A 24,781-nucleotide genomic window follows, 5' to 3' on the forward strand; every position below is an offset into this window, starting at 1 on the left:
CAGCATCCACACAGGCCAAAGCCCAAGAGCATGACTCATAGCTCATGCAGCACTTCCCACGGCCAAAGGGCCAGCAGCGTAGTCCTATTTTCTTTTTCCTTTTTTTTTTTTTTTTTTTTGAGATTGAGTCTAGCTCTGTCGCCAGTCTGGAGTTCAGCAGCGTGATCTTGGCTCACTGCAACCTCTGGCTCCCAGGTTCAAGCGATTCTCCTGCCTCAGTCTCCCGAGTAGCTGGGATTACAGGCACACGCTGCCACGCCCAGCTAATTTTTGTATATTTTAGTAGAGACAGGGTTTCACCTTGTTGGCCAGGCTGGTCTCCATCTCCTGACCTTGTGGTCCCCCACGTCAGCCTCCCAAAGTGCTGGGATTACAGGCATGAGCCACCACACCCGGCCAATGCAGTCCTATTTCATACTTCTTTGAGGACCACAGTAATGTTATCAGAAGACAAGCAGTTTCTGCACCTCCTCTGCCTTGACCCAAGCACATTCCAATAGACGTCATAAGGTGACAACCTGTGGGTGCCCATGTTGAGCACTGATACTGCCAGCATTGCCAAGTTGATTTGTATCGATTTGCGTCATTTCCCTGAAGTTCAACATAATGGTCAAACAGGAGGGCTCTGCTATGGGGCAGGCCTGGGTTCACATTCAGGCTCTGCCAATTACTGAGTGAGCTTGGACCAACTATTTAATTAAGATTCCATTTTCTCATCTAGAAAATGAGATCGAGTAAGTACAACCCTGCACAGTATCCATCACTATAAAGGTTAGACTAGCTATTATTATTACTGTTATAAACTAATGAAATGTATTCTAGTTATAAGAAAATGAAGCTGGGCACAGTGGCCCACGCCTGTAGTTCCAGCACTTTAGGAGGCTGAAGCAGGAGGATCACTTGAGGCCAGGAGTTTGAGACCAGCCTGGGCAACCTATTGAGACCCTGTCTCTACAAAACAAACAAACAAACAAAACAAAAAAACACTAACTTGTTGTGGTGGCACTCTCCTGTAGTCCCAGCTACTTGGGAGGCCTAAACAGAAGGATTGCTTGAGTGCAGGAGCTCAAGGCTGCAGTGAGCTATGATTGCATCACTGCATTCCTGCCCAGGCAACAGAGCAAGACCCTGTCGAGAGAGAGAGAGAGAGAGAGAGAGAAGAAAAGAATCAGTGTTTTCAAAAACTTTATGACTATACATGCCTATCTAATTATCAAGAGATAGACTCATGAAAACTTTTTCTCAAGTTTGGATACCTTCCTTTTAAATTGTGTTTGAATTTCAAGTGAGTTTTCATTCTCAAATGTATAACATTCTGAAACATAGGATGTGCTACTTCTATTTTTCTTTCAGTCAGGTGTGCTATTACAAAGACTGATACTGTATGAGCAGAATTTGGGTGGATTTTCTTATCTATGGATAGCTAGATCCCAGGGTTTTAAGAGAGCTTAGAAACTCTTTCTCCCCATACTCCTCAGCCAAATACAAACTAGAGTGATAAAAATCAAACTTTTTATGTGGCGGGTTTGAAAATCACTCACGTATCCTTAATATGTACCCATGCTTGCCAGTGGTACCAAAACTGGCTTTTAGGTCTTTAATGCCCCTTCTAGAAATAAGAATCTAAAATGCCAGTTTTCTATTGAAGAATACTGACTTCGTTGCCACTTCCCTTGTGAAATACCCCAGTCTCTTTCTGCTTATGGACCAGTGGATTTATCATACGCACAATTTGTTACTAAATTTGAATTGTTGAATTAGGAGTGCTTGAGAAATATGTGACTGCAGACCAGGACTGTGTCACCTACTTGGCCTTGGTGTCATTTTTCCATAAGAATCATGAAAAGATTATTTTTTCTGTTTCTGTGAAGAATGTCACTCGTATACGAATCGTCAATAGGTACATGAAAAAATGCCCGATGTCACCAATCTTCAGGGAAATGCAAATCAAAACCAGATGGGATACCACTTCACACCCGCTGGAAGGGCTATTATGAAAAAGACAAAAAAAATCACAAATGCTGATAAGGATGGAGAGAAGGGAGGCCTTTACACACTGTTTTTGGGAAGGTAGCATAGCTGCTATTGCGAACAGTATGGGGGTTCCTCAAAAAATTCAAAATGGAACTACTAGGTCAGTTGCAATGGCTCATGCCTGTAATCCCAGCACTTTGGGAGGCCAAAGTGGGTGGATTGCTTGAGCCCAGGAGTTCAAGATCAGCCTGGGCAACATAATGAGATCCCGTTTCTTTAAAAAAAAAAAAAAGAACTACCATATGATCCAGCAATCCCACTACTGGGCATTTATCCAAAGGAAACAAAATCAGTATGTCAAAGGGATACCTGCTGTCCCATGTTTATTGCAGCATGACTCACTATAATAGCCAAACTAAGTGTGCATCAACAGATGAATGAAGATGGTGTGGTAGATATACACTCAGCCATTAAAAAGAATGAAATCTTGTCATTTGTGGCAACATAGAAAAACCTGGAGGTTATGTTAAGTGGCCTGAGAACTCTAGCAAGACAGTAAGCTGAGGCAATCGTAGGGCCCACCTTATTTATCTCTGTCTTGCAAGGATTTGTCCTTTATTGCTTGATGTCTAGTATCTTGAAACTGTTGTTTCATATATTTTGTCTTTTTTGTTGTTGTTGTTAATGAGACAAGTTCTCACTTTGTTGCCCACGCTGGAGTACAGTGGCACGATTACAGCTTACTGCAGCCTCCTGGGCTCAAGCAATCCTCATACCTCAGCCTCCTGAGTAGCTGGGACAACAGCTAATTTTTTTTTTTAAGGGACTGAGTTTCATGTTGCCTAGGCTGGTCTTGAAGTCCTGAGCTCAAGCCATCATCCCGCCTCAGCTCCCCAAAGTGTTGGGATTATGGACATGAGCCACTGTACCCAGCCTGTCTTTTCTGTTTTTAAGGAAAGAGGATAAATCTGGTCTTTGTTACTCCATCTAGGCAAGAAGCAGAAGTCACAGGGGCTTATCCAAAGTATAATGACATTTTTACACTACAGCAATAAAAGTCATTCCCTTCAAATCATTTAAAATTAAAAAACAAGGTTTTGTTATATTAGGAAACAGTTTTATAAACTGCATTATGTTAAGGGTATATATCCTGTATATGTAACTCCACCCATACTCAGTGGAGTTTCATGATATATCATGAATTTTACAGCAAATTAAATTTACATGATCACAAGAAGAGTAAATCAATTCCGAATAAATTACTGAAATTTCTAACACCAATTGTCATTTTCTATGTAGCTTCAACCCTTGGCATAACTGGTCAGTAAATACAAAATTGGGTCCTTTTATAGTTATGCCCAAAGTACACTGGATTTTGGTTGAACTCTTCCCACCTTCCTAACTGAGAATTTCTCAGGGTTCCCAAATGGGTCCTCCCTTGCATCCACAAATGAGCCTGTCAGTTGCAATTACCACGGAGCATCTGCCACCTCCTCTGCCAACCCCTGCTGCAGTTCCTGCTTTTCCTGGTTCTCCCTGAGAAGCCACTTCTAAGATCCTTAGTGAAGCCTTTGCTGATGGCGCCTTTTAAGGGAGTGCCCATATAAGTGCCAAGGGCTGCCCAAAGCTGCCAGGCAGGGCTAGGTTTCTCACAGACACAGGCGCCCCTGAACAGTTCTGAATATAACCTGCTTCTGGCCTTTAACTCCTCCCAGGATCTTACAGTCTCTGATGAAAGCAGTTCAATCAATTTATGGGCAAAGGAGCCAGACAAGGAACAGAGTTCATATAGCCCTCCCTCCTGTTCCCTCTTCCCTGCCACCCTGACTCAGTCAAACTTCTCCTCCCTCCCTTACAAAACAGAAGCCCTCATGCTCATCAGCCAATGACCAGAAATATTTGATGGTGGCAGAGGGAGAGAAGAGTAGATGTTTTATGTGCTAGCAATATCTGAATGCAAAAACTGGACAACCCATGTGCCTTGTTCCATAGCCGCTGGCCCTTGCTAGGCCATGTAGTGTGGATGTGCCGGACATTCGGAGCTTAGCAGTTGCCCATTATGCAGCCTCAGTGGAATGTCTCATTGAGGAGCTGTTCTTAGATCCTCCCGCAAAAACCTAAGAGCAGAGGTCACCTTCCCCAGGTGATTTTGCATTGCTCATCGGCAGCCTAGACTATGGTACTCAATTGTAGCTTCTGATATCGAACCTCACATTTCTCATGCTCAAAGAAGGCACAACCTAAGTCAGACACAGCTGTGGTCGGCTTCTTTCTCCCACTCCTCTTCCAGGCTTCTGCCAACAAATTGGTACACCAGTCTCATTTCCTTAGGGGTCCTGGAACTTCCTTTTCACTGTGATTACAAAAACATTTATTAGAGGATACATGTATTCCTCAGCACATTAATGGAGTCCAGATTCTGCTTGGATAATATGGACAGACAGATGTGCAGTGTTTTGTGCTACTTTTAGATGAGCAACGCTGTTTACACAGAATTTGCCCGAGACCACCCAACTCATTTTACATGTAGCCTCCAGCTTTCCAAGCCCTTAGCCTCCAGAGGAAAAGAAAAAATTTAATAACTCAGCACCCCACCCAGTTTTGAAGACATGACTTAATACTGAAGGAATTTGCAAGCCTGCACTGCCAATCAACATGCCTACATCAAATAAGCCATCTTTTCTTATTCTGAAAAATGGAAGGTGGTTCTAGAAACATTCTGCTCTCTGACTTTCTTCCACAGTGTTCATGTCTCATTTGAGACCTGGAGAAGTCTGAACAAAGACCTTAAGCCTCAAAAGTAATAACAATGCATGAAACACTTGATATTTGCCCTTGAAGTCTTCCAGTTTCTATTTCACATCAATTACCTTTTCCCTTTAGCTCTGTACTATGCCTAATGATATTAATAATTTTTTGCATAAAGTTTCTTACATTTTTCCTAGCATTTGCATATATCAGTAATTTGTTGGCTCCTTATGTAACTTTGAGAAGTGGGTAAGGTGGTGTCTTAGTCTGTACAGGCTGCTGTAACAAAATACCATAGACTGGGTGGCTTATAAACAACAGAGATTTCTTTCTCATGGTTCTGGAATCTGGGAATTCCCAGATCAAGGCGCTGGCAGATTCAGTGTGTGGTGAGGGCCCACTTTCAGACGAGATCGGGCGTGTTCTAGGTGGTATGGCCATAGACGAGGTCCCACTTTCATGTCCATAGATGGTGCCTTCTTGCTGTGACCTCACTTGGTGGAAGAGGCAAGCAAGCTCTTTGGGGTCTCTTTTCTAAAGGCACTAATCCCAATTCACAAGGGCTCAGCCTTCATGAGCTAATCACCCCCCAAAGTCCCCACCTCCTAGTATCATGGTGATTCGATTTCAACATCTGAATTTTGGGCAGGGTTGGGGAGGGGGGTAACAAACATTCAGACCATAACAGGCAGGTGGTAGCAGCATTTCCATTTTCCAGATGAAGTAAATGAGAAATCAAGTGAGTTTGCCGCAGTGTCCCAGAAAGTAACTGGTTAAGTCAATTATTCCAGCTGATCATAATAATTTCTTTTTCCACATTGCATCTGGAAACCATTGCCTGCCTTTAAGTTTTGTTGTGTTGAGTTACGTAGAGATACCACCACATTATTGATGTATATTATATATTATGTTACTTTATGGCTTACCAAGACCTAAGGGTACATTGATGCCTTTTCTTTCTAAGCCCTGTCTGAATTTGGTCAGTGATTTGTATAGAAAATGTGAACCCAGTAAATAACATTCTAGTGTTTCTCTGTAAACACCAACAAATTTTAGCTACATGAATGACAGCTACTCATAGAATTAAAAGGCAGCAAAGCTTGGGAGAGTAGAAAAACTATTGGAATAAAAGCTAAGACACTCAGTGCCAGGTCTGGCTTTATCCTTAATTCACTCCCATGTCCACTCCCTTCCCGTTTACAGATAATACAAGAGGCAAATTCAATCCAATAGACATTTATCAAGGGCCTATTGGGTAAAGCACTTTACATATGACATTTAAATTAAACCTCACAACAACCCAAACGGGTGGGTGTCACTGTACTCATTTTCTAGAAGAGAAGACTAGCATCAGGGAGCTTAAGACAGGGGCAGGGCAGGGTCTGAGCCACTCTTTGAGTCCTACACCATGTTCCTTTCTATGTCCAAGGCCCTGTTCAGTGCTAAGGAACCTTTAAGGAGATAGGTGTAAAGTCCCTATCCTCGAGCTGCTTTCAAAACAGCAGAAGTGGGCCTGGTGCAGAGGCTCACGCCTGTAATCCCAGCATTTTGGGAGGCCAAGGCATGAGGACCACTTGAGCCCGGGAATTTGTGACCAACCAGGATGACACAGCAACACCCTGTCTCTATAAAGATACAAAAATTAGTCAGTCCCAGTAACTCAGGAGGCTGAAGCAGGAGGATTGCTTGAACCCAGGAGTTTGAGACCAGCCTAAGCAAGATAGTGAGACCCTGTCTCTACAAAAACTACAAAAATTTAAAATTTAAAAAACACAGAAGTGAACAGATGCATATGCAGTGAACAAGGGGTAGCTAATATAACAAGGAAGTAACCAGTGCTGCCTGAACGGGTGCCACATGCAAAGGAAGCGGGTTGGCTGGAGAGATCACTTCTGGCCAACAATTGTGGTGGGGTGAGGTTCAGGTGATAGTTTATAATGAAAGTGGAACTTAATTTGGATATCTAAGCATGATTATGATTTTGATAGGCAGAGATGTGACAGAGAGCCATGCTGGATAGAGGGTGTATTAGTCCGTTCTCATTCTGCTATAAGGACATACCAAGACTGGGTAATTCATAAAGGAAAGAGGTTTAATTGACTCACAGTTCTGCAGGGCTGGGGAGGCCTCAGGAAGCTTACAGTCATGGCAGAAGGGGAAGCAAACACATCCTTCTTCACACGGTGGCAGCAAGGAGAAGTGCAGAGTGAAGGGAGGCGGGGAAGCCCTTATAAAACCATCAGATCTCGTGAGAACTCACTATGATGAGAACAACATGGAGGTTGTTCTCCGTGATAATTGAATCACCATGATTCTCCACCAGGTCCCTCCCACGACACATGGGGATTATAACTAGTTTAAGATGAGATTTGGGTGGGGACACAGCCAAACCCTATTAGAAGGAGTATTAACAAGATACAAAGATGTAAAATACAAAGATGGTAAAATGCAGGATACGCACTAGATTTAGCCCACAAGTTGATATGTGTGGAATATGGACCCTGGCTACTCAAAGGGTGGCCTGTGGACCTGCAGCACCCCCATCACCTGGGAGCTGGTTAGAAATGTGTAAAAAATTAGCTGGGCATGGTGGCAGGCACCTGCAATCCCAGCTACTCTAGAGGCTGAGGCAGGAGGATCTCTTGAGCCCAAGAGTTCGAGGCTGCAGTGAGCTATGATAGCACCATTGCACTCCAGCTTGGGCAACATAATGAGACCCCGAGTGTAGGGGGTAAAAAAAGAAAGAAGCACAGACTCTCAGGCCCCACCCCACACATACAGAATCACAATCTGCACAAGTGATCCACGCACAGTGGAACACACTGGAGTGCAGGCCACACTGAAAGGCAGATTGTGATCAGGCCAATAGAGAAGCTGCCGAACCTGTTGGTCAGGTGGAGGCTTTGGAGCAAGATGGGGTCGTGTGTTAAATCTCCAGCCTGGCTCCAGCAACATCACTTCCCAGCTGTGGGAACTTGGGCAAAGTTACTTAACCAGGTTACTTAAATTGGGGTGATAACAGTACCAGTTACTTGCCTCATAATATTTAAAATAGATTTTATTTTTCAGAGTAGTTTTAGCTTCACAGCAAAGCTGTCTGGGAGGTACAGGATTTCTCATATAGCCCCACGTAGACTCCCCGCTTATCAACATCCCCTGCCAGGGTTGAACATTTGTTACAATAAAACCTACATTAACACATCATTATCACCCAAAGTTCGTAGTTTGCATTAGGGTTCACTCTTGGTGATGTAGATTCTATGAGTTTAGATCTGTATGATGATATCAATCCACTGGAGTAGTATCATACAAGATAATTTCACTGCGCTGAAAATCCTGTGTTTTGCCTCGTTCTCCCTGCCTCCCACCTAACCCCTATTGACCACTGATATTTTTACTGTCTCCACAGTTTTGCCTTTTCCAGAATGTCATTTAATTGGAATCTTACAGTGTGTGGCCTTTCAGAATGGCTTCTTTCACTTAGTAATATGCATTTAAGTTTTCTTCATGTCTTTTTATGGCTTGATAGCTCTTATTTGCACTGAATAGTAATACATTGCATAGATGCATCATAGTCCATTCATCCATTCACCTACTGAAGGACCTCTGGGTTGCTTCCATAGTTTAGCAATTATAAATAAAGCTGCTGGCCAGGCGTGGTGGCTCATGCCTGTAATCCCAGCACTTGGGAAGCCGAGGCAGGCAGATCACTTGAGGTCAGGAGCCTGAGACCAGCCGGCCAATGTGGTGAAACCTCATCTCTACTAAAAATAAAAAAAATTAGCCTGGCATGATGCGCACACCTATAATCCCAGCTACTCAGGAGGCTGAGGCAGGAGAATCACTTGAACCTGGGAGGCGGAGGTTGCTGTGAGCCAAGGTCATGCCACTGCACTCCATCCTGGGCAACAGAGCAAGACTCTGCCTCAAAATAAATAAATAAATAAAGCTGCTAGAAACATCTAGGTAACTTTTTGCAGACATAAGTTTTCAACTCAATTTGGATAAATATTAAGTAGTGTGATTGCTGGATCCTACCTCATAGGACTGTGTTAGGATTCATGTAAGTAACGTGCTTACTAATGTGCCAGGCACTTGGTAAATTTAAATGCTCAGTAAATGATTCTGAGAGTCAGGCTTGCCCCTAACATTTATGGGTCCCAGGACAAGAATACAAAGGCAGATCCACATACCCTTTGTCGAAATAGTTAAGGTTTTAAAACTTGATAGATTTGTTCATGGCCAAGCTCAGGTTTTCACTCGACCTGGAGATTGACTAAAGGGGCCAGGCTCATCCCTACAGGCTGCAAGCCTGGGCAGAACATGGTATCTGCTGGGCAAGGCTGGGCATGAGCTGAAGACAGGGCCCCCAGGTGGGGACAGGACCCTCCAGCACCCTGGATGGGACTGACCTAGGAAGCTCTTAATAGCGCTGGGAGTCCTGGGTCCTTCTCCTCCATGTCCCTCTTTTCCAACTCAGATGCCTCCAAGACTATACCTTCTGAGCCAAGGGGCTGAAGGGAGCGTCATTATCTAGGGAGGCCATCCTGCTGAGACACCTACCCTGGGTGATTTAGGGTGGCCAATATCCCCTTCTCTTTGCCTGTTTCCCCAGGTAGGCTGTTCTTTTCTCCACCACTGCCCCTAACTCTACCCTGCAAAGAGGAGGGAAGGCCTACTTCAGCATACATGTCCTCTTGAATAATTCCATTAGCTCATTCTGTTACAGAACTTTCTAAAGAAAATCTTCTTTATAAGACCAAAAAGAAAAACAGCAACAATAAATGTCTTTGTGGTTTGGTATTTGTGATATGCAGGGCTCCGCTTGCCTGGCTCTGCGGGTGGCTCTGCCCATTGTTATGACAAAACCAGACTTCTGCAGGCATGGGAATCTTCAGAAATATTTCGAGCTGTGAAGTGACACACAGAGCTCAACTTTTTGGGCCCAAATACGGTAGCATGGAAATGAAGATAGATTCAGTCAAATGCCAGAAGGTGGGTGAGTGTTCTAGAAGTTTCCATGGCTCCATGGCACAGAATCTGCTGCCACTTCTCTCCCTGGGCCCTTCCTCACCACCATGTCATCCTCCTGGCAATCTTAAAACAGTTTCATGAGAGCTGGTTTAAGATGTTGTTACTTTTGAACAATCATTTTCATTTAATTGTTTAAGTGATAATTCTAAATCTTCCTTTTTTTTTTTTTTTTTTTAATAATTGTGTGGAGAAAATGGTCTCTTGGCCGGGCACTGTGGCTCACACCTGTAACCCCAGCACTTTGGGAGGCCGAGGCAGGTGGATCACCTGAGGTCAGAAGTTCTAAACCAGCCTGGCCAACATGGCAAAACCCCATGTCTACTAAAAAATACACAAAAATTAGCCAGGCATGGTGGTGCATGCCTGTAGTCCCAGCTACTCGGGAGGCTGAGGCAGGCAAATCGCTTGAACCCAGATCACGAAGGTTGCGGTGAGCCAAGATCGTGCCACTGCACTCCAGCCTGGGCAACAGAGCGAGATTCTGTCTGGAAAAAAAAAAAAAAAAAAAAGGCCTCTTAAGAAATGATCACCATAAACTTTGCTGGAGTCTTTGGGGTCATTCAGATGTGTCAAGAGGCTCCGTGTGTTTGTCCTTCTGCCTCATGATTTAAAAACATAATTTAAATCAAAACAAGAAGTCCATACCAAGGTTCAAAACAGAAGGATATCCTGCTTCAAGGTTTCAAACAAAGCTCATGTAAAGAAATGTGGCTGAATCTGTTTTTAAACTGAGTTTCCTCTTTTCCTGGGGTCATCTATAACTAAACTGAAATAAAGATCCATTCCCTTCTCCCCTCCCCTTTTTCCTTTTTCATGGCGGCCTTTCTTTCTTCCCACTAACCTGTAGCTTCTTCCCATCATTGTGTCCCTCCTTCTGACCCATCCTCCCTTTATTTCTCATAAAGAAAAGCGCCTTTCTCTGTGCAGTAGGGATTATGCTTAGCTAACCAGGACCCCTCTTGGAAACTGGGTGGAGTAGAATACCAATCACAATACAGTGATTAATCATTGTCATTAAACAGAAAGCCATTTTGCCTTAGAAGAAAGTTACATCATGTTTGGAGAGTTAGGCACACCAAAGTCAGGAAATGCCAGATGAATGCGTACTTTCAAATGAACTAAATTGTACAGGTGAACATATATATATATATAATGTTTATATTACATTATTTATAATTATAATACATTTATATTTATATTCTATATGTTTATATATAAATATTTGTATAAATTATGTATATATGTTTATATATAAACATTTGTATATATGTAATTACATATATATAGATATAATTTCTTTCCTGGCTAAAATTGCTAGTTTCACTTGAAAACTGTATCTTTTACTCATTATCCAATGAACTACTGGTATTAAAATATCAAGAATTCATATTTTTATATTTTCAATGTTCAGAATTCACATGGCGTTTTGCATTTAGGTGTTTTTTTTTTTTTTTTTTTTTTTTTTAACATTTTGAGGATGTGGGGCGCGGTGGCACACTCCTGTAGTCCCAGCTACTTGGGAGGCTGAGGTGGGAGGATCACTTGAGCCCAGGAGTCCGAGACCAGCCTGGGCAACATAGTGAGACCCCCATCTCTAAAAAAATAAACAAAAATAAAAGTATATATTAAGGAGGCTTTTCAGGAACTGAGATAATAAAATAATAGTAATAAGAATAAAGAAATGTAGTTTGGGTGGGAATCACTCAGACATAACAGGAAGTGTTGCCTGCCAACATTTTGTGGCTAAAGTGGGTGGGGAAGAAGCATTAAAAATACAGCTAACATGCGTGCTTACAAGCTTCAGTCTGGCTCAACAAACGCTGAATGCTACAACATGCCAGCCACTGGGGGTACAATTAGGATGAAAGTCGGCTGCTGTGCTGAAAGAGCTTTCATTCCATTGGCAGTTGCTACATTTACAGAAAATTTCAGTCGGATGTGCTTTGTTGACATCCAGATATGCATAGTGTTATTGGGGCAGCCAAGCAGAGGAAGCCAGGAGGAGTCCAGGAAAACTTCCTAGAAGAGATGATGCCTGACTCTTTCTTTTTTTTTTTTTTTTTTTTTTTTTTTTTGAGGCAGATGCGCTCTGTCACCCAGGCTGGAATGCAGTGGCAAGATCTCGACTCACTGCAACTTCTACCTCCTGGATTCAAGCGATTCTCCTGCCTCACCCTCCCTAATAGCTGGGATTACAAGCGTGTACCACCACACCTGGCTAATTTTTGTATTTTTAGTAGAGACAGGGTTTTACCATGTTGGCCAGGCTGGTCTCGAACTCCCGACCTCTGGTGATCCGCCTGCCTCAGCCTCTCAAAGTTCTGGGATTACAGATGTGAGCTACGGTGCCCCGCAAACTGAGCCTTGAAGAAAGAATAAGAATTACCCACTTGAAGAGAGATGGAAAGGTGTGGTATGAGCTATGCCCAGCCAAGACCAAGAACCAAATTGCATTTCCTGTACCCAGAACTCCAGGGCCCTCAGTGCAAAACGGTGGTCGGTGTTCATTGGCCATGGTGAGAGGGGTCGCAAGGAATTGGTAATTAACAATGTTTATCAAAATTTGTGGAATATTGACTTTTCCTGTAAACTAGAGTGATTGTTGAGGTTCTTTTGTTTACAAGTAGTGAATTCTTTTTTAAATTCCCACAAGCTAAAATGGTGGATTTACAGAAAGGAATTGACCTGATCCCCGAGATAAAAATGCAGCCAGACCTGGAAAAATATCAGGAACTCCATGCTCGGGTTCTACCACAGATCTTCTACTTCCATCCTGCAAAGCAGTTTCAGGATCACTCCATGCCCTGCTGACTGTAAATAGCTCTCTAGAAAAACCAACATGGGTCCAGGGAGAGCCAATAAGTACAAACGTGGGTCAGAGCATGATCTCCAGGTGACCGCTGCCCATTGAGAAAAAGGATGAAAACAGCAAAGTGGGGCCAGGTGCTTTGGGAGGCCAAGGCAGGAGGATCACCTGAGTCCAGGAATTCAAGACCAGCCTGGTCAACATAGTAAGACCCCATCTCTAAAAATAAAAATAAAAAAATGAGCTGGGTGTGGTGGTGCACATCTGTAGTCCCAGCTACTTGGGGGGCTGACATGGGAGATCACTTGAGCCCAGGAGTTTGAGGCTGCAGTAATAAGCTATGATTGCACCACTGCTTTCCCACGTGGATGACAGAGTCAGGCTCTGAAAAGGAAAGAAAAAAGAAAGAAAGAAAGAAAGAAAGAAAGAAAGAAAGAAAGAAAGAAAGAAAGAAAGAGAAAGAGAAAGCAAGCAAGCAGGAAAGCAGGGAGGAAGGAAGGAAGGAAGGAAGGAAGGAAGGAAGGAAGGAAGGAAGGAAAGGAAGGAGGGAAGGAAGGAAGGAAGGAAGGAAGGAAGGGAAAGAAAGAAGGAAAGAAAGAAAGAAAGAGGGAAAGAAAGAGGGAAAGAAAGAAGGGGAAAGAGGAAAGAAAGAAAGGGGGAAAGAAAGAGGGAAAGAAAGAAAGAAGGAAAGAAAGAAAGAAAAACGGAAAGAAAGAAAGAGGGAAAGAAAGAGAGAGAGAGAAAGAAAGAAAGAAAAAAGAAAGACAGAGAAAGACAGTGAAGTGGAATGATGGAAATTTTGCCCACACAATGGCTCAGTGTAAACATCAGACACTGCAGCATGGGAACTGGAGGTTCACTGAGAAACCCCAAAGGAACACACAGATGAGTGCATTTCCAAGGTGAGAGCCAATCAATAGATTGGCACAAGAGGGACAGCAGTCCTTCTTAACCATATGCCTCATGGGGCCAGTCCACCTCAGTAAACCCTAACCACAGAGCACATGGCTTACATGTATGTGTTATCTTCTGTGTGAATGAACAAAGAATAAACCACAAAACTAATGTCAGGAGACTCACACAGATGTGCATGTTTCTTAAGATTAAGGGCAAGACTAAAGACATGGCAAAACCCCATCTCTACTAAAAATACAACAACAACAAAAAATTTAGCCGGGCCTGGTAGCCTGTAATCCCAGCTACTTGGGAGGCTGAGGCAGGGGAATCACTTGAGCCCAGGAGGCGGAGGTTGCAGTGAGCTGAGTTCACACCACTGCACTCCAGGCTCGGCAACAGTGCAAGACTCTGTCTCAAAAAAAAAAAAAAAAAGAAAGAAAAGAAAAAAAATACTAAAGGCAGATGTCAAGAAGACAGAGCATACTTTATGTATTATTTATTATAAAATGCCAGGCACTTTTCTAAGTGCTTAATGCATACTAATTCATTTAATCCTCCCTATGCTCCTATGAAGTAGGAACTCTGAATATACTCTTTTTATTCATAGGGAAACTGAAGGGTGAAAGGTTAGATAACTTCCTCAAGGTCAGTGCACAAAAAGTGGAGCTGTGGCCGGAACCCAGGCAGCCTGGTCCCTGAATTCATGAGACGCCAGCTGCCTGTTCGCTTGGTCTCCACATTCTCCCTTCTCCCGACTCACCCCACAGAGATTGCAAGCATGAGTTTCTTCACGAAAACAATCTAAGCACCAAATGGGTATTTAAATGAACAGGAAACTGAAAAGAAGGTAAGTTGATTTCAAGGGATAAAAACATTAACGTGATATTAGGTTGGTGCAAAAGTAATTGCAGTACTTGCCATTTGAAAAAAGGCAAAAACTGCAGTTACTTTTGCACCCACCTAATAGTTTTCAAACTTTTGGGTTTTTCTGATAGCAGAACATTTCCTCCCCAGTGTCTTCTTTAGAATTCAGTAAATACAGCTGGGCACGGTGGCTCATTCCTGTAATCCCAACACTTTGTGAGGCCGAGGTGGGCGGATCATCTGAGGTCAGGAGTTCCAGACCAGCCTAGCCCACATGGTGAAACCCTATCTCTCCACTAAAAATACAAAAATCAGCTGGGCATGGTGGCACGCGCCTGTAATCCCAGTTACTTGGGAGGCTGAGGCAGGAGAATCGCTTGATCCCGGGAGGCAGAGGTTGCAGTGAGCCAAGGTCACACCACTGCACTCCAGCCTGGGTAACAAGAGTGAAACCCCATCTCAAAAAAGAAAAAAAAATTCAGTAAATACAACAGAGACAGGTAGAACAGCTCTGGTGGAAGCAAGGGACAGTGCGAGAGCTTCACTGACCCTGGCTCTGCATCAACTTCCACTTTGGCTCCATGCAGCTTAAAAGACTGAGGGACTCAATTACAAGTCACATCTCACATCAACCACTGATTGGAAAACGAGGAATACTGGAATCAATTCACCTGTCCTTATTATCTGAGCTGGTATCAAATGCTCAGAGTTTTGAAAAAAATCAATTCGAGCCATTTGCAACATTTTAATTAGGAGCTCTCCAGCTTGATCATTAAATCATCTTATAATGAACTGTTTCCGACTCTGTTTTGCATCTCTGTCCATTTGATAGAGTATCAGCCACCTCTTTGAGCACAGGAGAGTAGCTGAGAGGAAGGATTAGGATGAAAAAAGGGGAAAAGCAAAGTTAAGGCCTCTGTGGGGGCGGAGAATATTGAGATAGCCTTTGTGCAGAGATTTTGAAACCAGTTGCACTGTGACTCTTGAAATGAATGGCTTAGAGGGTGGTTCTCTTGTTTATTTGTTTTCTTTACTTTTCCTCTTCTGGTTCCTCAAAAGGACAGGATATTTAGGATATTTATTCTTCCTCAGTTTGTTTTTTCCTGAACGTTCTCAAAGCAGTCCCAATTGTCTGTTTGGTGAGGAATCGTCTCCCCTGCTGCGCTATCTGGCGTGCTCTATGGAGTACCTAGAGACCAGGTCACCTAATATTTCCAAAATAGTTTTTCCAAAGATGCGTGACTACAGGTCAAAGGTTTCCTTTTGTATTTAAGTAAATCCACACATCCTCTGCCACCAGCATTCCTACGGAGAGGTTGATTTCTCCTGTCCATTTCAACTTATGCCTCTGACCACTTCACTGACGCAGCCAGATCCTGCACCCCTTGGTGTTCCTCTCCAGGGAGGACCCACTATGTGCTTCTTTCCTCCAGGAATACTGGGGAGGGCCAGGTGCTACACAAGAATGTTGTGTAGTCAGGTGAATCTAGGATTGAACTGGGCTCGTTCGCTTACCAGCAGCACCTCTTTGAGAAAGTTTCTTTCTTTTTTCTTTTTTTTATTTTTATTTTTTTATCTTTTTATTTTTTTAGACAGAGTCTCGCTCTGTCGCCCAGGCTGGAGTGCAGTGGTGCAATCTTGGCTCACCACAACTTCCACCTCCCAGGTTGAAGTGATTCTCCCACCTCAGCCTCCTGAGTAGCTGGAATTGTAGACATGCGCCACCACGCCCGGCTACTTTTTGTATTTTTAGTAGAGATGGGGTTTCACCATGTTGGCCAGGCTGGTCTTAACCTCAAGTGATCCACCCACCTCGGCCTCCCAAAGTGCTGGGATTACAGGTGTGAGCCACCACACCCAGCCCTCTTTAGGAAAGTTTCTTAAACTCTTATTGTCTCTGTTTCTTCATTTGCAAATTGGAGATTAAATAATACCTATTCTGGCCAGGCACAGTGGCTCACGCATGTAATCCCAGCACTTTGGGAGGCTGAGGCAGGCAGATTGCTTGAGGCCAGGAGTTCAAGACCAGCCTGACCAACATGGCGAAATGCTGTCTCTACTAAAAATACAAAAATTAGCCCGTCATGGTGGCGCACACCTGTAATCCCAGCTACTCAGGAGGGTGAAGTGGGAGAATCGCTTGAACTGGGGAGGTGGAGGTTGCAGTGAGCCGAAATTGTACCACTGCACTCCAGCCTGTGCAACAGAGCAAGACTCTGTCTCAAAAATAAAATAAACTAAAACTATTTCTGAGCTCTACTGAACATTAGTGAAACAGCTAAATCCATTTATTACAGAATCTTCTAGTGCATAGAAAAAACAACTTATTACATGAGGCTGGCATAACTTTGCTTTAAAAATACACAAAGGTAGCAAAAGAAAATAAAACAATGGACCCATCTGACTTATAATATTTTATTTGGGATTGTTCATCTATCTTCAAACCAGTGACATTCATTAAAAACACACAAACATCAATCCAAGAAATATAGGATGATTTTGAACCATTAGAAAAATATCATGGTTAGGCCTGGTGGGATGGCTCATGGCCATAATCCCAGCGATTGGGAGGCTGAGGCAGGAGGATCACTGTAGCCCAGTCGTTTGAGACCAGCTTGACCAAAACAGTGAGACCCAATCTCTACTGAAAAAAAAAAAAAATTAGCTGGGCATGGTGGTACGTGCCTGATCAAGGAAGAGCACTGACTCGGCCGAATAGAGAAAGTGAACATCAAAATGCCTGTGGAGGGGACTACCACTGAGAAGTAGGGGGGTGGTGCCACAAATTTCTGAAAGGCTCAGGAGTAGGTTTTTAGAAGGTGGAGTAAGGAAGGAATAGAATGAAAACAACAAGGTTGGTTGAAAGCCTTTGAATGGAGAAGCTGGACCTCTAAGTTTCCTTCACCATCCCAGTGGGAAATAAAAGGCTTATTTTTCTGGAGTGTTTAAACCAGGGGAGCTCTAGACTCCAGTGTACCAGTGGAGGACTGAGGAGTAGCCATTTCCTCAGGGGCTGAGTCAGGGGGCGGGGGGTTGGGGAAAGGAGAAAAAGAAATTGGGAGACTGAGGTGGGAGGATTGCTTGGGGCCAGGCGATTGAGACCAGCCTGGGCAATACAGTGAGACTTCATCTCTATAAAAAATAAAATAAAATAAATAATAATAAAATTTTTTTTTTTTGAGATGGAGTCTCACTTTGTCGCCCAGGCTGGAGTACAGTGACATGACCTCGGCTCACTGAAACCTCCGCCTTCCAGGTTCAAGCGATTCTCCTGCCTCAGTCTCCCAAGTAGCTGGGACTACAGGTGTGTGCCACCATACCCACCTAATTTTTGTATTTTTAGTAGACATGGGGTTTCACCATATTGGTTAGGCTGGTCTTGAACTCCTGACCTCGTGATCCGCCTGCCTCGGCCTCCCAAAGTGCTGGGATTACAGGTGTGAGCCACCGCCCTTGGCCATAAAATTTTTTTAAAAGAAATTAATCCTGTCTTGCATTTACTGAATGCTAACCATGTGCCCGGTTCTGTTCTAAATGTTCCACGTGCATTAATTCAGTTGATCTTTGTACAACCTACCAGACAGGAAAAAAAAATGTACAAAAGTAACCAAGACAGTTTTGGATTGGTTGGGTTTTTTGTTTTGTTTTGTTTTATTTTGGTAGAAAAGTTGGTCTCACTATGTTGCCCAGGCTGGTCTCAAACTCCTGGGCTCAAGCAATCCTCCTGCCTCAGCCTCCCAAAGTGCCTGCCTCTGCAGGCATGAGCCACCACCCTCAGCCTCAAGGCAATTTTTAAGAAGAACTAACAGGTGGACTTGCCCTATCAAATATTAAAACATACTAAAAAGCTCTGATAAGTCCAGGCGTGGTGGCTCACACCTATAATCCTAGCACTTTGGGAGGCCAAGGCAGGAGGATTGCTGGCAGCCGGGAGTTCGAGGGTGCAATGAGCCATGATTACATCACTGCACTCCAGCCTGGGTGACAGAACAAGATGCTGTCTCTTAAAAAAAAAAAAAAAAAAAACTATGAGAATTATGACAATATGATTTGGGTATTGGAAATAGATAAGTTAGATTAATTAATTGGACATGTTAGATTAATTAATGTTGAAGTAGACATGTTAGATTAGAAAAATATAGAAACTGACCCTTACATACGAGAATGAAAGATACGATCAAAATGATGTTTCAAACCAGTAGGGAAAAATAATAATTCCATAAATTATATTGGAACAATTGACAATGTACCCACTTGGAAGATATAAATTTCAGATGAATTAAGGGCAAATCTAATATTAAAAACATGTATATACATGAATGGACTGAAAACATTATGCTGAGTGAAATAAGCCAGGCACAGAGTGATAAATACCATATAATTGCATTTATATGTGTAATATAAAAAAGTTCAACCCATAGAAGTAGAGAATAGAATGGTGCTTACCAGAGGCTGCGGGCAGCAGGGGAGAATGGGGAAAGGGGAGAGGTTGGTCAGTGGGTGCAAAGTTACAGGTGGATAGGAGGAATAAGTTCTGGTGTTCTATTGCACAGCACAAAGACTATAATTAATAATAATGTATATTTCAAAATAGCTAAAAGAGGATTTAGATGTTCTCAACACAGGAAATGATAAATATCTGAAGTGATGGATATGCTAATTAGCCTTATCTGATCATTCCATAATGTAGAAACGTATCATAACATCGCATTGTACCTCATAAATATTGTATTAGTCCATTCTCATGCTACTAATAACAACACATACCCGAGACTGGGTAATTTATAGAGGAAAGAGGCTTAATTGATTCACAGTTGCACAGGGCTAGGAAAGCCTCAGGAAACCTACAATCATGGTGGAAGAAGAAACAAACATGCCCTTCTTCACATGATGGCAAGAAGGAGAAGTGCAGAACGAAGCAGGGGGAAAAGCCCCTTAATAAAACCATCAGATCTCGTGAGAACTCACTCATTATCATAAGAACAGCATGAAGGTAACTGCCACCATGATTCATTTACCTCCCACTTGGTCCCTCCCCATGACACATGGGAATTATGAGAACTACAGTTCAAGATGAGATTTGGTGGAGACACAGCCTAACCATATCAAATATATACAGTAATTGTTGGTCAATTAAAAATTTTTAAAAAACATGTTTGTACACTTGGAAGAAGTAAGACTTTCTTAAGTAACACTTGCTTGGTAACATACTCTATGACTTTTAGCACATTATTTAGCTATCCGATGTTTTTTGGCTTTTGGTTTTAATCAATAGAATGAAGATGAAAATAACAGAATTATTGTGAAATTTACTCTGATCTGACAGACTATAAATCTCACTGGTTACATTAAACTTTGTGGTTTGGTAGTTGTATTCAATGCTGTGTAACCCAGTCCCTGGAAGTACTGAAATTTTATTTTTCCTGCTGCTATTAACAACATATTTAAGTCTAATATGCAGAAATTTTTCCTATGTTAATTCCTCTATTTCAGCATCTCTAGCAGTGACAAGAAAATTTTCTCGTTTGACATTTTTGACAAGTCCTTAACCACTGTCATGACTACTTGTGAATATCTGGTGATATATGAACAAAAACAGCAAAACATCTGTAAATTCTGAATATCCTTTGATGTTTCTCCTTTTGACATCAATTCCCATAAGAAGAAAATCACTGGTTTTATCTAACTTAATGGACCACTTTCAGGATGAGCTAGTGTGTGAAGCCTCTCTCCTTGCCTGCCTGTGCTCCCTCCAACCATCCATGGTAAGGAGTGAATGCTTTACCAAGCAGAAGTAAAAATATATTTGGCCAGACGTAGTGGTGCGCACCTGTAGTCCCAGCTACTTGAGAGGTTGAGGCAGGAGGATCGCTTGAGCCCAGGAGTTTGAGGCAGCAGTGAACTATGATTGCACCACTGCTCTCCAGCCTAGGTGAGAGTGAGACCATGTCTCTTAAAAAAAAAAAAAAAAAAAGTAAAAAAATTGTAAGGTCTTTTTTTTTTCGTTTGAGCAGCAAGGTAAAAAGACAAAAGGTGTTTCATTGGCAAAACTGTCCTACTGGTGGTTTGGCTGTTTTTTCCCTTCCCAGATGGCCAACTCCATAACAAAGTAACTGTACTTCTAGATAGAGACTCAGTTACAAGTGAGAGAATCCAATTCAAACCAGCCCAGTAAAATTCCTAAGGGAATTGGCTTGAGTAGCTGGGAAGTCTGAGACTGGATATAGCTTCAGGCCCAGCTGGTTGGCCTGCACTGCGAAGGCCTGGCCCTACCTGAACCATGCGGAATGGACTCCCCGCAGGAAGAGGGAGGGCCTCTTTAGGAGGAAAGGTGCTGAGCTAGCAAAAGTGACAGCTGTCCACAGCAGTAACTACAGACATTTCCTGGTTCAGCATGTAGCACATATGGTGCCTATATTGTCTTTTTCTCCCCAAGGTTATTGTTAGAATCAAGGGATTGCAACATCACGGCATTCTTGCTTGGTCATGAAGCAGACTGCCTGAATATATCGGCTTTGGTTCCTTTAATGTGGGTCTGTAATGAGGCTGGGAGACAAGTGGCTGGTTCTGTTTCTTGTTTTGCCTCTGTGCCATTCTATTATGATGGTCACTATGTAACAATCCATTTTGTTTGTTTTGTGAGATTTCGTTAGGACAGGATAATGTACCATACGTAAACATGATGAAAGTAAATGATCGTAAACTCTAACAGGATTTGAAAGAAAAGTCTTCTAAATATGGCTCTGAGGCCAGGCATGGTGGCACCTCTCTGTAATCCCAGCACTTTGGGAGGCCAAGACAGGAGAATCACTTGGGCTTGGGAGTTCAAGACCAGCCTGGACAACATAGCAAGATCTTTTCTCTACTAAAAATAAAAATAAATTAAGAAAAAAAAATTAGCCAGGCACTGTAGTATGTGCCTGTCTGTAGTCTCAGCTACTTGGGAAGCCGAGACGGGAGGATTGCTTGAGCCTGGGAGATTGAGGCTGCAATGAGCTATGATCACGCCACTGCACTCCAGCCTGGGCAAAAGTGAGACCCTGTCTCAAAAAAAAAAAATATATATATATATATACACACACACACATATATATACACACACATATGTGCATATATATTTGTATATATATTTTGTATATTATATTTATTTTGTGTGTATATATATATATACACACACACACACATATAGTTCTGAGTGTCATATTCTTAGGACTGCAGAAATTGGCTGAGGCCTCATCATTCATGTCAGAAGGTCTAAGTACAATACTTCTTGATTCATGGCCTGTTAGAATTGCCCTGGATGTCAGATGAGGGGGTGGATCTCCAACGATGGGGAGAAGAGGAGGCCTCCAGTCTCTTAGAGAACCAGAATCTGACTGTTCTCCACTGCAGATCTTTAATCAGGGCTTGGTGGCAAAGCTGACACATACTCAGTCCACCCCTAGGTAGGCAAAGCACAGAAGTGTAACTGTCTTCTCCAATTTTCTCTGCTCCAGGATAGGCTCAGATACCTTCCAGAGTGTTTTGCTTCATGTTAAATTTGTCCGTCCTCTCTCCTCTCTCCCATTCCCCCTGCACACCCAGCCTCTCCCCGCCAGCCATTAGAAAGCTTTGTCTCAAGGGCAGTAGCAGGAGTGTGGCTCTTGGTAACCATAGGCAACCATGAATCCCTATTAGCTATTTGTGCTATATTTGTAAGGCACATTCCGGCCACTAACTGGGTAGACAGGAAAATGTGCTTTAAAGGTTTTCTTGTGCGGTAAAATTGTCTCCCTTTTTTTTCTTCTTTTTTGCAGAATGACCAGTCCATGGGTGAGATGCAGATAATCGGAGGCGATGATCTTTCAACGCTGGCTGGAAAGGTTTGTTCATGTAACTGTGCTCAGATCGCATTGATGCCTGGGGGCATCGGTGACCTGCATTTCAGGTCAGCACTCACAGGACATTTCAGACACGCTCCCAGGTTTTCCAATTCATACAAATGGCTGCGTGAATCCTTTTAATGATCTCCCCTTTCTAAAACACTCTTTTTAGAATGCTTCCAAGACACCATGCAGACCAAATCTTTCTTCTCCAAGCTTCCTTCCAATCTTATTTCAGACAGCAAAACCCCTTTGCCCACCTTGTTCTAATCCTTTTCTACTCATCTTTCCAGGCACCTTCTGAAAAGGAAGCTTTCCCTTTATTTATTCGTCTGCCTTTTTTTTTTTTTCAATCCATCCTCCGCACCTAGGCACGTCAGTAAGACATTTACATAGGTTCATTGACATGTACAAAATCTGGGGAGGGAAGAGAAAAGGAACTCTTAAGAGTGCGTTTTCAGCACTTTGCCTTTTTTTCTGTTAAAAAGAATGTAAACTCTTAGATAATAGGAAGAACACCTCCAGTTTTAACTTGGAGTTCCAAATCTTGCCAGTGCTTAATAATTAAGTGAAAAGACTGTTTAGATTCTGACATAAATACATAAACTGGAAAGAAGAGTTGTTTCCTAACGAAGATGATGTTCCTGGAATGTTACTTGAAATGCATATTTGCTGCGAATAAAAGCAATCCGGAATTTGTTTTTGTTCAGCCGTACTGACTTAGCTTGTATTCCTTATCCCTGAACAGCTTGGCTTTCTAAGTTAAATGGATTAGTCTATTACACAAGCTTAATCTCTCATACTTGTGGTTGTTATTGTTATGCAATGCCCGGGTAGGGAAAAAAATAGCAGCCACATTTAATAAAAATATGTGTAATAATCATAGGATGGCTATAGAGCCACAAGGACTTTTTTTTTTTTTTTTTTTTTTTTTTTTTTAGACAGAGTCTTGCTCTGTCCCCAGGTTGCAGTGCAGTGGCATGATCTCAGCTCACTGCAACCTCCTCCACCTCCTGGTTTCAAATGATTCCCCTGCCTCAGCCTCCCAAGTAGCTGGGATTACAGACACCTGCCACCATGCCCGGGTAAATTTTGTATTTTTAGTAGAGACGGGGTTTCACCATGTTGGCCAGGCCGGTCTCAAACTCCTGACCTCAAGTGATCCACCTGCTTCGGCTGCCCAAAGTGGAGCCACAAGGACTCTGACTACAAAACAGTGTACTTCCCTCTACAGCATAGTAGATCTATGTGTTAAATGGCTATCTAGCAGTAAATTGTGTTGCATAAAAATCGGAATTAACTTGTTGCTGTCAATGCATCACTAAGCCGCCATTTGATGTTACTGTTACATTGGTGCATAAAGCAACATCCTAGAAAGCTAAAATACTCAAAGTAATTTCCAGAAATTCATAAGTTTTAACGACCCTGGAGTGGTCTTTAGCGAATACGTCATTTTAGCACTTTATTGTAGGACACTGCCTTACAGGTTTATTACACAAAAGAAATAGTTTACCTTGTGCTTTTGCTATGGAGTCTGTCAAAGTGACAACTCTAAAATTCCCAAATGAATGCCAAGAAGAAATTTGCACATAGACGGCTGGGCATGGTGGCTCATGCCTGCAATCCCAGCACTTTCAGAGGCCAAGGTAGGCAGATCATTTGAGGTCGGAAGTTCGAGACCTGCCAGGCCAACATAGCAAAACCCTGTCTCTACTAAAAATACGAAAATTAGCCAGGCATGGTGGTGCGCACCTGTAATCCCAGCTACTTGGGAGGCTGAAGAAGAGGACCACTTAAGCTCAAGAGCTAAGGCTGCAGTGAGCTATGATGGCACCAGTGCACTCCAGCCTGGGCGACAGAACAAGACTCTGTCCCTTAAAAAAATAATAATAATCTGTATATCCATACCTTGTTTCCACTAGAGCCCTTTCCACAAGTTGCAGTGTTTACATTAGGGCTTATTTTTTATTTGCCTCTCTCCCCAACCAGGAAGTAAGCATGAAGTGGGCAGAGACCATACCTGGTCCATAACAAATTGGAATAAATATTTGGTGACTGAACAAGTGGATGGTCCTCTTATATAGAAATTAGAAGTCTTCGATTAATTTGGGGGAAGAGAGGACAGGGCAGAGGGAAATGGTAAATAAGTCCACCTGGTCACACCCAAGGACAAACCCACCAGCTGGTTAATTGAGAGGTGGAGAGGAAGGTGCTGAGTGAGGGAGGAGCACCCTCTTTGTTGAGGCAGAAGGGCTTCCTCACAGGAGATTCAAGGGGGACTGAGGAAGTGAATGCAACACAGCTGAGGTGGAACAGTGAAAAAAAATTTCACTTAGCTTTTAAAATTTCCTTTTCCTTAAAAAAGATAAAGGCCTTCCAGTATGCCTTGGCATAACACCAAATAACCACCAGAAGTAGCCAGAGCCCAGTTTGAACATCACAGCTGTAAATGTTTTAGAAGCTATTTCTGACATGAGTCAACGGATCATGTAGGTAGATGCAATGTATTGCTTGTGGAGTTTTTCCGCTGTAGGGCAACTATTAAAATCCATTTGTTTCCATTCGATAGGTAATAAAAATCATTAGTTGTCACTGG

The 24,781-nt window shown here is 42.7% G+C and overlaps 1 protein-coding gene across 3 annotated transcripts in view; it reads left to right on the top strand.

Annotated features, from left to right (window-relative positions):
• Positions 1 to 24,781, top strand: part of PRTFDC1 (phosphoribosyl transferase domain containing 1) — a 104,313-nt gene that overhangs the window by 58,400 nt on the left and 21,132 nt on the right. For all 3 annotated transcript variants that reach the window (XM_030798450.1, XM_030798451.1, XM_030798452.1), the window contains one exon: positions 22,120 to 22,185. In XM_030798450.1, coding sequence (XP_030654310.1) covers positions 22,120 to 22,185 — 66 coding nt within the window. The remainder of the gene's footprint in view (positions 1 to 22,119; positions 22,186 to 24,781) is intronic.

The sequence above is a fragment of the Nomascus leucogenys genome, chromosome 18, assembly GCF_006542625.1.
Source record: "Nomascus leucogenys isolate Asia chromosome 18, Asia_NLE_v1, whole genome shotgun sequence".
Lineage (NCBI taxonomy): Eukaryota > Metazoa > Chordata > Mammalia > Primates > Hylobatidae > Nomascus > Nomascus leucogenys.